The sequence below is a fragment of the Mytilus edulis genome, chromosome 1, assembly GCF_963676685.1.
Source record: "Mytilus edulis chromosome 1, xbMytEdul2.2, whole genome shotgun sequence".
NCBI lineage: Eukaryota > Metazoa > Mollusca > Bivalvia > Mytilida > Mytilidae > Mytilus > Mytilus edulis.
Genome location: NC_092344.1, coordinates 29,443,725 through 29,456,216, shown reverse-complemented (window position 1 = coordinate 29,456,216; position 12,492 = coordinate 29,443,725). Strand labels below are relative to the sequence as shown.

Below are 12,492 nucleotides of genomic sequence, written 5' to 3'. Positions count from 1 at the left end.
TCCAAAAATAATCTCAATTAAAATATCTAATGGAGTTTGCAACAATAACTACTCATTTGAATACATCATAAAATATTAAAATATAAAATGACATACAGTCATGGTTAAAATCAATATTAATCAATACATGTAGTAACGTTTAAAAATAATTACAGCTAATCATCTCAAGACAATCCTCATTTCTTAATACATAATTTTTAAGCAGTGTAAGGGAGGTAGTCAAACATATGTATAACAGTATTCTTAAAATGGAATTTGGATTACCTCCCTTACACTACTTTGTCTAAATTGCCTTTAACCAGAAAAAAAACTTGTTTTTCCCCCTTTTTTGCACCTATTTGCTAAATGATTTGAGCCACAACCCCCCCCCCCCCCCCCCCTAATCATTACTTTGTAGTATGGAAACTTGTGGTATAATTTCAGAGAGATTTAAACACTTAAACACAAGTTATTGACTGGAGACTACAAAAATGCTTATTTGGGCGCCTTTTTTGGTCCCTCACTTATTGAAACCCCCCTTCGAGCAAGAACACCAAAACTCAATTCCAGCCTTTCCTTTGTAGTAAGAAACCTTGTAGTATAATTTCAGAGAGATCCATACCCTTAAACACAAGTTATTGTCTGTTTCTTTATGGCCCTTTTTTGGCCCCCTTATTCCTACATGTTGGGGGAAATTAACCCCAAACTGAATCATGCCTTCTCTTTGTTATGTTCTTGTGGTACAATGTCAGACAGATCCATACAGTTTCACACAAGTTACTGTCGGGGAAACTAGAAAAATACTTGTTTTTGGCCTCTATGGCCCTTTATTCCTAAGCTGTTTGCCCCATAACCCTTAAATTAAATCCCAACCTTCTACTTATGGTATTAAATATTGTGGTGCAATTTCAGAACAATTGAAATACGTATACACAACTTATTGTCCTGAAACTAGATAAATGCTCGTTTTGGACCCCTTATTCTAAACCTTTGGGACCATAACCCCCAAAATCAATCCCAACTTTCGTTTTGTGGTTATAAACATTGTTTTAAAATTTTATTGATTTCTATTAAATTATACTCAAGTTATTATCCGGAAACCATCATTCTTCGGACAACACTGACGCTAATGACGACAAAGTGATACCAATATACGACCAAAAAATTTTTAATTTTTGCTGTCGTATAAAAAGTCAATACATAAATATCTGCTGTCGAAAAAAATAAGTTTACATTATTCAGTTTATTTTAAGAATACCTTATGGAATATCACAATATGTCTTCTTGTACAAATGTACATGTAGGTTAAATTTATTAAAAAGATTTCTTTATACAACAGCCCTTTTCATAAAAAATAGAAAATTACCCGGTAGTTGCTAGTACATTTACATCATTTCAAAAGTAAGATACTTACATTTTCCATCACATGATCCAAGCAAAATGAAAATTACACAAAACTTTTGCCATTACTTACAATGTCAAGTCATAAACAATTATTGATTTACATTATTGGAGGCATATGCAATTGCATGGTTTCATTAAAAAGGTATCGACAATAAAAAAGTTAATTTAGCAATTCTGATAGCATATTTATTCATAATTCTAACCCAGATTAACCTATCAGAAACTTAATAATAATACTTTTTATTTGCCATGAATATCTGTCATCTAAATGAATATCAAGAGATATATGTTATCTATGTCTATGTGAATTATTCGATTGACAAGGCATATTATCTTTTTTTTTTTTATTAAAAACATAAAGTTTAGTAATAAATTGAAGGATCTGTAGAAGCTGTATTGTAAAAATCCATCCTCATAAATAGACAACAGCTGGCGTGTCAAAACATTATATGGTAAAAAATGTAAGACGAAAAGTGATTGAAATTATACATGCATGCACGTACTTTATTTTATACTAAATTCAAGAAGTTTAAATTATTTACACATAGGATAAGAGGGATGAAGTTAAACAGATGCCGTTCATATGATAATAATAGTATAACTGCATTATTGATTATACCAGTATACATGTAAATGGTGTTTATTTAATATCTACTTCTAGTTCTAAATTGTTTTTCATACATATTGTTAAATATTATCATATTTAGTTTTTTGTTGCTTACAGTAAACCCACACTATCTTTGGTTATGTGCTGATTTCTTATAAATTAAATCAGAAACTTGCTAAAAATGAAATTTTAACTAACATAAACTGGAAACAGTAACCCAGTAACACAAATTACCAAAAAAATTCTAACTATATATATGTCGTGTACAAGTTGCGATTTTGTACAGGTTATAACATGTACAAAAATATTGTACATGTTATAACTTGTATAATGCAAAAATACAAGTTATAACATGTACAAAAGTACCCCATACATGTTATAACCTGTACAAAATATTGCTTAAAAATGGTTTTAACTTGTACAAAATAAAAAAATAAGGATATTCTTCTATTAACGCAACAGATGATATTGACCTCAATAACATTTTCATAACTTTTTTATTATTCCTTCATGTTAGTGTGTTTGTCCCTTTTTGCTACAGTTGGGTCAAGATCTTTAATTGTTTTTACATAGGCGGTAATGGTAACGTTTTTTCCTGTAGCTCAGTCCATATCGTAAACTTGGATAGCTCGTTAGTTAGCTGTGACATTTTCACAAATGTGGTTAAATTTTCGGGGTACAAAGTGAGATTACTTTTTCCGTAAAGTAGCATACCCCGAACATCCTTTTGTGATGTGGCTCCTTGTGGTAAAATATCCACCTTTTAACACAATAAGTTCTTTGAAAATTTAATACTTTGAACACATTTTATAGCTCCATAGCTTTTACACATTTATTCTATGTTCTTCTACTTTCCTAATCACCACAAATGGTTAAGTTCAGTCATTTGTATATATATCCAATATCACTACACAGAGATTTTTTCTTTACACATGACTTTTGAGTTCCTCATTTCGAGGCGCATTAGGGATGTTGTCCCAGTTAATGTCCAGGGGTCGGTATTACGAAGCATTCCTAAGACCTGTCATAAGATATATCTTAGGACATGTCTTATGATCTCTTATGACTATCTATGGACATATCTTTATTAAATGAATTATAATTGTGAGTGTCCACTTTGAAGGCAATAGTAAAATACTTTTATTCTAGTCGACACTAAAAGACATAAGATAGTCAGGATAGATGTGTTTACAAATAAAATTGAGAATTGAAATGGGGTATGTGTCTAAAAAAACAACCTGCCCGTGGAGCAGACAACATCCAAAGGCCACAAATACATGCTTTCAAAGTAGAGGATAAATATTTAAAACATATCAAAATGACATTCGCCTCATGCAATGATCTTATAGTTCATAAACAAAAATTGAGTTATAAATTTACATAAGTCATGTTGTAGGCCAAATATGTTGAAGAGTAGATCCAAAGATATTGATAATGAAGCGTGGTCCAATGAAAACTATTTCAGCTCTCTTTTACTTTTACAGAGTAAGCATATAAGACATTGTTTTAGTCTTTGCACACTATAAAATCGAGAGGGAGGAGTATTTCCCAAAATTATTAGGAATCGTTCTTAAATTTTTTGGAAGAATTTAGTTACTAGTAACTTATGTAATTGTCATTGAGGAATGCAAGCTTTAAGTACCGTAAATAGTTTCACACTTATTTAAGCCATGATGGACTGCATAAAACATACAATTACATGAAAACACATTTTGCCAACATAAGTCATGAAACATATATTTCTGAAACTTTGTGATCATTGTCCTCTACAGAAAAAGACACGTTCTGGTCTATTTATTGTTGTTCTTTATGCATTGGTGAATTTAAATGTATATTTTACTTTATTTTAAATTTTGTACAAGTTAAAACCATTTTTAAGCAATATATACAATCATCCTACTAGATTTTGCTAAAACGTTTGATAAAGTGCCACACCATCGCCTACTACATAAACTTGAGTACTACAGAGTAAATCCTAAAGCAAACAGGTGGATAAGATCATTTCTACAAAACAGAATGCAAAGCGTTATTCTAGAAGGAGCTGTCTCGGAGCAAGTACCAGTACTCTCTGGTGTTCCTCAAGGAACAGTTCTTGGACCCTTACTGTTCCTGGCCTACATAAACGACATGCCAGAAACAGCAACATCATCAGAGACCAAACTTTTTGCAGACGACAGCCTCCTCTATCGAACTATCAGTTACCAAGCAGAAAGTGACCTACTACAGAAAGATCTCACATCATTAGAGGATTGGGAAGATAAGTGGCAAATGAGCTTCAATGCAAAAAATGCATTGTACATGTAATTAGAATACAACCCAAGAATCGTCCTGTAATACCAACTAATTACAAATTACACGGACACACACTGGACACCCTTGAAGCTAGTAAATACCTGGGAGTTACTATCAGCAATAATCTAACCTGGGACAGACACATCGACAACAAAGTGGTAAAAGGAAACAAAACACTAGGCTTCATACAACGTAACCTAAAAGATTGCACTAAACCGGTCAAAGCAGCAGCATATTCAACAATAGTAAGACCTTCAGTTGAGTATGCTTGCACAGTATGGGACCCTAGGAAACAGGCTAAAATAAAAGCAATCGAACAGGTAAAGAAAAGAGCAGCTAGATTTGTAAACAACAACTACACAGACCGCACACCTGGCTGTGTAACAAAAATGGTAACATCTTTAAAATGGGAAAGCCTTGAAGACCGCAGGAAACAAAATAGGCTATGCATGTTGTTCAAAATCCAACATGATCTGATAGACATAAGATAGGCACCAATATCTGACGCCAAACGATAGCCGGACCAGAGGTAAAAACCGCTTCTTCCAAGAAAGGGCCAAAACAGACGCCTTCGCACAATCATTTTTTCCAAGGACCATTAGAGACTGGAACCAACTGCCAACATCAGCTGACACAGTTGATGGATTCAAAGCTGCCCTGAAGGCATGCTCTGCTAAAATTTAGACTAACATCCTGTACATAGTTTAAATTGTATATATATAGAGAACGTTTTATCCTGTAAATAGCCAAGAGAAAACTTTCTGTGTTGTCCGACATTGCGTTAGTTTTCGCGGGACCTCATACATTCAAAATTTGAATTCGGTTCCTTACCTGGAAGAAGAAGGGAAGAAAGCACTAACAGAAGACTAGAGCAGTATAGCTTCAAGTCCCTAGAAATAGTCGATTTTTAAATATTATTGACCTATATTTCTCATATATTGCGGTTATATTTGGGATCGAATTTGATTACTACCTTTGTGTTATTATGAAAAGTGATACGGTAACCAAATCATAAATGATATAAACGATTTTGGTTGTGCGTTGCTGTTGTTTACAAATTTTGCCAACTTGTCACTTGTTGGTACCACGTTATTTGGTTAGAGCGATACACAAAAAGTTTAACCGTTATTCTGGTACCAGTTACCAGTCTCTAAAAAAAGCAAAGATTGATTTTGTTAAAATTTAAATATACTTTTGATTTTTTTCCTTATTATTTTGATTATGATTTCTTCGAATTTATTTAATACAAAAAAATCAACCGATAATTCAAATTGATAGAGATTATTTCAAAGATGTCTGCGCCCATGGACACATGAATTGAGTACATTGGAAGGCTTACTCTCAAATTTTGACATTAAATGGCGTCAAAAGAGTTATTAGGAGTAGAATTTAGCAAAAATGGTAACAATTTTAATACTTCTCCTAAAGGGTTTTCATAACAAATGTCTGAAATGGACAAAATTGACTCTGTTTACATAAAAAAAAAACATCTTTTTAATAATATGAGGCAGGCATTAACTGTAAATGGGGACGAAGTCTGTATGAATTTTTTTTTGTAACTTTAATATTTGTTAAAAAAAAAGAAATGGAAATACCGTAACGTTTCCCGGATTTTGGTTCTGTTGTTATGGATTTTAATTGTGACTTTATTAAAGTTATGTCATTAGTCCAAATAATTATGACGTCTGGCAAGGCTATTTTAATTTTTTTTTTGGGACGAGAAAAAAAATAAAATAGCCTTGCCAGACGTCATAATTATTTGGACTATGACGTCATATACAATGTAAACAAAGAAACGCTATCATCAGGTAACGTTTTTTCATATCGAGAAATTATTAAAAATGAAATTGGTATTGCGTTCCTTCCTATTCTATACAAGACTGATAAATATATATTTTACTCAAAGTTTCATACAAACGAGACCGGAAAAGGAAGAACATTGTAGATTTCTGCGCAGATCCGGAAATTCAAAAACGCGAAAAAAAAAAAATTGAATGATTTTGAGTTCATTAGTACAATGAAAATATCGGGAAAATTTTCCCATTTTTTAATTTTTTTTTATTGAATTTTCTACTGTTATTGGGGACTTCGTCCCCATATTAATTCTTTGCGGGAAAGGGTAACAAGAATCGATGCAGGACGTAACGGCCATACTGCCATGACATCCATGGGATAAAATGGCCATGCCCCGAAAAGATGAAACGGCCATACTTTGTAAAGACTTAATTGTCCATGTTTTTTGTTTTTTTTTAGATGTTATATATGAATTATTTTGATACTTATAGATGGTTATTATAACTTTTTTTTAATTAACTATACTGTTTTAACATTATTTATCATGTTTAAATTTGTTATATCATTTGTTTACACATTATATATAGGAATGTGTTTAATCTAATAAAATAATATGAGGCAAGCATAATTTACCTGTGAATGGGGACGAAGTCTGTATTATTTTTTTTAATTCAAACAAAAAAAAATATTGTTAAAAGAGACGGAAATACCGTAACGTTTCCGATATTGATTCTGTTGTAAGGGATTTAGTTGTGACGTTATTTAAGTTATGACGTCATATTCAATGTAAACAAAGAAACGCTGTTATCCAGGTAACGTTTTTTTCATATCAAACAATTATTAAAAATGATTGGGTGTTGAATTCCTTCCTATATTTGTTGATATGTTGATAAATATACATTTTATTCAAAGTCTCATGCAAACAAGACCGGAAACAGAAGTAGATCTAAAAAAAAAGTTAACGATTTTGAGTTCATTAGTAGAATGAAAAATTCGGGAAATTTTCCAGAAATTTTTTTTTTTTTTTTTTTATTGATTTTTGTATTGTAATTGGGGACTTCGTCCCCATATTAAAATATCATACTGTTTTCTAAATGATTTTTTAATATCTTCCGTATAACAAACAGATCAATATGAACAAATATGAATGACTGTATCTGAAAGGGAGACTAATTTGTGTATGCAGTGGAATGAATGAATGAGTGACATGAGTTTATGAGAGAAAAAGTATGAGATGGTTAATTGAAAAAAGATGCCTTTATATTACATTACGATAAAAATGATTCTTCAGAAATTGTTTATAACTGATAATGAAGAAATAATCAATATACTTACATAATATGGCCCCAATGAGTGATGATGATCAAGCAAAGATTACTCTTACAAGAATAAATAAAGGATCTCTTGTGCAGAAAAAAATACTAAAATATCATATTTAAGTTATTAATATGAATAAATTCTTATTTTATTATTATATTTTAAGTTATAATCTCAATAAAAAAAAATTTAAAGTGTGGACGATACGTCTCACAATGTGTGGCCGATATACATTTGTATCCCATGAACAATGTGGTGGTATGGCCGTCACGTCTCGAAAGCACATGAATGACCGAATAACACTGTTATTATCCGAATAACACTTGTAATGACCGAATTACACTTGAAATTTTAATATTAGCACATATTGGTGATTTTTAAACATTGATTATTAAATAATAATATATTATCGATGTATTTATAACTTGAAAATGATTAACAGAAAGCTGATAAGTTCATAAAGAGCCTTTTAAATTTAGTGCGTACATCCAACATGGCGGCCATTGTGATTTCCTTGGTCACCATATGTTGGATGTACAAATGTACACACTGAATTTAAAAAGTTCCTTATGAATTAAAATGCTTTCTGTAAATCATGTTTAAGCTATTAAATACATCTATAATATACTATTATTTAATAATTAATGTTTAAAAATCACCAATATGTGCTAATATTAAATTTTCAAGTGTTATTTGGTCATTCAAGGTACCGTTTTCTATGCTGTCAAACATTTTCAGCTATCAGGTACAATAACACTTTCGGATACCGACCTTACACGCTAGTGTTAAGCAATGGGAATCATACGGTGGACAAAATGTTACAGATAAATCATAATGTAAGATTTCTTTCACTGGAAAAGTATGAGGGTAGTTATCATGGTTATGCCCTTTACCGTAAGCTGTCAAACAATCATATCGACTATTGTAATCATAAAATTGGTTAACATTTTACCGTGATTCAACAAAATATTCTTCTCATGATTTGTCAGAGGTCTGAAATAATTTTCGTTACCTTAATTTTTTTTAAAAGATTTGAGTACAATCAAAAGCCAGAAATTCTGCACCCTTGATGGACACATACTTCAACAGGTCAAACACAATCATTACCTACAAATAACAGAAGACTTAAAATGTAGCTAAGGAAGCAAATTCTAAAATTCGCTTTCTCAGACTCAACCTACAATTCTGCCCAAAAGACTAAGAAAACAGCCTAAATCTCATTTGTCAGAACTACAATGGAAAACGGGGCAATAGATTGTACTCATTATCACATACCACAAACAAGTTAACAACATCAACCAACTAGTAGAGCTAGCATCATTTATGATTACTTTTAATTGTTATTTGTATTTTTTTTGTCAAGAGTCGAAATCTTATTGGAATTTTATGGGCATTTGAGTTTTTGTGATACTACATGTATAAGTATGTAATATGATAGCAAGCTTGATAAAGTACATATTGACATGCTACAAACCAATTTCTATCTTCATTTTTTTAGACAAAGGTTTAGCAGAGTTATTATCTGTTAAACAAACTGATAGAAAGTCCACTACACCTCCAACCATCTGTAAGATGCCTCCAAGTTCAGGTTAGTTATATTGCTATACATTGCAAGGATAAGTGTATCACTATGTATGTATAATTATATGTGCTGAATGGTTTGAAAGGTTTGGAAAGACAAATGATTACTGTATAAAAAAATAACTGATTTTTGTCGAGCCTTCGACTTTAGTCGAAAAAGCGAGACATAGCGATCCTACATTCTGTCGATGTCGTCGGCGGCGTCCACAAATATTCACTTTGTGGTTAAAGTTTTTGAAATTTTAATAACTTTCTTGAAATATCCCAGATTTCTACCAAACTTGGACAGAAGCTTGTTTATGTTCATAAGATAGTATCCAGGAGTAAATTTTGTAAAAATAAAATTCCATTTTTTCCGTATTTTACTTATACATGTTATAAATGGACTTAGTTTTTCTGCCAGGAACGATAACATTCACTCTATGGTTAAAGTTTTTAAAATTTTAATAACTTTCTTAAACTATCCTGGAATTGTAAGAAACTTGGCCATGCCAGAAGCTTGTTTATGATCAGAAGATAGTATCCAGAAGTAAATTTTGTAAAAATAAAATTCCATTTTTCCCATATTTTACTTATAAATGGACTTAGTTTTTCTTCCAGTTTACATGACATACAGTCTGCAGTTAAAGTTTTTAAAACATTTTTAAGATTATTAAACTAGCCTGGATTTTTACCAAACTTGGACAGAAGCTTCTGACAATCAAAAGATAGTATCGAGAGGAATAATTTTTCGATTATTTTCATCATTTTTGTTGAGTGTGTGATTAACAGCAAAAGTAGGCGAGACACTGGGTTCCGCGGAACCCTTACAAATTTAAAGAAAAGAGATGTTGGTTGTACATGTATGTTAATGAACTAGGAAGTTATGTAGATATAAAATCAAAGGACATCAAGCCTTAGGATGACACAACAAAAAAAAGACATCTTGAACCTTAAGTGTCAAGCCATAGGATGACACAACAAAAAAAAGACATCTTGAACCTTAAGTGTCAAGCCTTAGGATGACACAACAAAAAAAAGAATGTGTCTGAGGACTCAAGCTTTGCAATTTTTCCAGTAAAAAAAGCATGCGGAAACTGTCTCACAACCCAAATACGACCTCTGTCTGCTTGTTGTAGTTCTTATCATTGTATATGAGTTTCATAAAATTTTGATGAGACAAACTTAAGTTAGAGTGTGGAAACAGAAAAAAATGCTTTTTTTCCACCTATGTTTTGGCCTTGTTATTGTAATTGTAATTTAATGCATGGTTTTGTCATTTAGTAATAGTTATATAATGCACAACATTGCCATGTAATTCGCACCATGCCTGATACAGGGACATAACTCTAGAATGGCAAGTGACTCATTGCCCAAATTCTTATTCTGTGTGTAAGTTTTCAACTTTTGGTTCTAAGCATTTTGTTAAAGCTTCATAAAATTTGCATGAGGCAAATTTGAGAAAGAGAGCAAAAATCAAAATGGGATGGATGGAAAGAACGACTGTCATGGGTAACACTTAATGTCCCCATTACCTTTAGCTGGAGCAGTAAAAGTAGTGGAAGAATTTAAAGTTGATATACACAGATAAACAAACATCTGCAGTAATCAACACAAAACTCTCATAAAAATAAAGAAATTATTGAACATGACATGAGATAACATTTTTAGCATAAGTGACCTGGGCTGTCAGGATATAATGTATTTGTACTTATAGCATCTAAGATTGTTATTGACAAGTATATATGTAGATACAATGTTTTGCCATTGCTAGACCAAACATACATGTCATTTGAAGATTTAATATCTTAACTTTTAATCTAAATTTGATTACAGTTTTATTATGAAAAACATATGCTTTTTCTTAACTTTTAATCTAAATTTGATTACAGTTTTATCAAGTGTGAAACAATTTCTTCCTTTGATGAAAGATGCAAACAAAGAACTTGACACTATTCCTGCAGATGACCTTGACATAGAATGTATATCTAATGAAAATGATCATGTTATAGAAATGGTAAGAATTCATTTTGCATTCTTTAAATAATCTTGGATATATTTAAAAAAAAAAGAAAAAAAAAAGATATCTTTGTATGAAATAATTGGATTAATATAGTTTAAATGTGTGCATGCCCAGCCCCATGATATAAATGTGCCTGAAAAATATTTTGCATAAAATGTCTATTAAAAATGAAAAAAAAAGATAATAGGTTTGTACTGAACATTTATACATTTGTATTTCTCTATAGTCTGATAGTGGTAAGATATATTCATCTACTAGACCACTACCATACTATATAATAAATTCCAAACATATCTTTTCCATATCAGCTTATAAATATTAATGTTTTTATGGAAACAAATAGTGCAAGCACAAACAAAAATTGCCTCCCGTCACAAAGGAAGTTGTTGCCATATTTATGTGCAATAACTGGCTAAGGCTCATTGAAATCTCTTGTCCTTTAATAATGTTATGAATGTCTATTATTTTTTTCACAGAACATTGCATTGTTTGAACAGAGCTCAGGAGAAGATGATTCAGAAGATAGCAGTGAATCATCTGAGGATGAATTCTATGGTCCAGAAGTGACTGAAGAGAATTTTAGAATAATAAAAACAAATACCAAAAAACCACATATAGTGGAGATGGACAATAATGAAAAACCACCTGGATGACATTTGAACATGATTTGTGATAACTGTCATATCTCCGGTGAAGACATTGCCACATTTATGTGGTCACCTTAGAACATTTTTTTCAGAATGTATAGTATTCATTGTTTTTATCATTTTTTCTGTGATCATTCATATAAATATGTGATTTATGGTACCAGTTTAGTATCTAAAAGAAATACTTCAAAGATATGAGACATTTTAAAATTTAATTACAGGCACTAATTCAATAGAGACAATGAGAAGAGCTAGCTTTGCATATGTGCTGGACATGTCTCATAAATTTTGTAACCCCAACTTTAAAAGCCAGTATATTTTGGTAAATAAAAGCATTTACAGTATTGTACATATATATCATTACATGAAGTAGGGGAATATTATCAATTTATGTTTTCTGGTCTGTGCCTCTGTCTCCCAGGCTGTTAGTTTGTGTGTTTGTCTGTCCTATACGGATTTAAAAAATAAGTTAAGGTAGCTTATTATGAAACTTGCATTACATCAACTTGAAACTCAAAACATGCTCATTTTGAAAGGAAATTTAAAAATAGTATACCAAATTAAGTTTTTGACCAAGTTTTATGCTTCTTTGAACATATAAATGTGAAAGTGTAAAATTAGATCATTCTCATGAGTGTTTGGTTAATATAAAAAAGATTATGTGGTATGATTGCCAATGAGTCAAATCTTCACGAGAGACCAAGTGACACAAAAATTAACAACTATAGGTCATGGTACAGCCTTCAACAATAACCAGAGCATATACCACATAGTCAGCTATTAAAGGCCCCAAATGACAAATGTAAAACAATTCCATTGAAAAAACTACCAGCCTAATTAATGTACAAAAAATAAATGAAAAACAAATA

General features: G+C 31.3%; 2 protein-coding genes across 3 annotated transcripts in view; one reads left to right on the top strand and one right to left on the bottom strand.

Moving 5' to 3' along the window:
* LOC139511280 (solute carrier family 41 member 1-like) overlaps positions 1-5,426 on the bottom strand; it is a 31,594-nt gene extending 26,168 nt beyond the window's left edge. Inside the window, exon 1 of one of the 2 annotated variants that reach the window (XM_071297907.1) lies at positions 5,256-5,426. The gene's annotated coding sequence lies outside the window, so the exon portion shown is untranslated. The remainder of the gene's footprint in view (positions 1-5,255) is intronic. The other variant, XM_071297898.1, reaches the window with a different exon arrangement.
* Positions 5,427-5,540: 114 nt separating this feature from the next.
* LOC139511365 (NOP protein chaperone 1-like) lies at positions 5,541-11,967 on the top strand. The gene is made up of 4 exons (XM_071298031.1): positions 5,541-5,683; positions 8,892-8,981; positions 10,846-10,970; positions 11,453-11,967. Exons 1-4 carry the CDS (start codon positions 5,641-5,643, stop codon positions 11,627-11,629), a joined length of 435 nt encoding a protein of 144 aa, XP_071154132.1. The 5' UTR covers positions 5,541-5,640; the 3' UTR covers positions 11,630-11,967.
* The last annotated feature ends 525 nt before the right edge of the window (positions 11,968-12,492 follow it).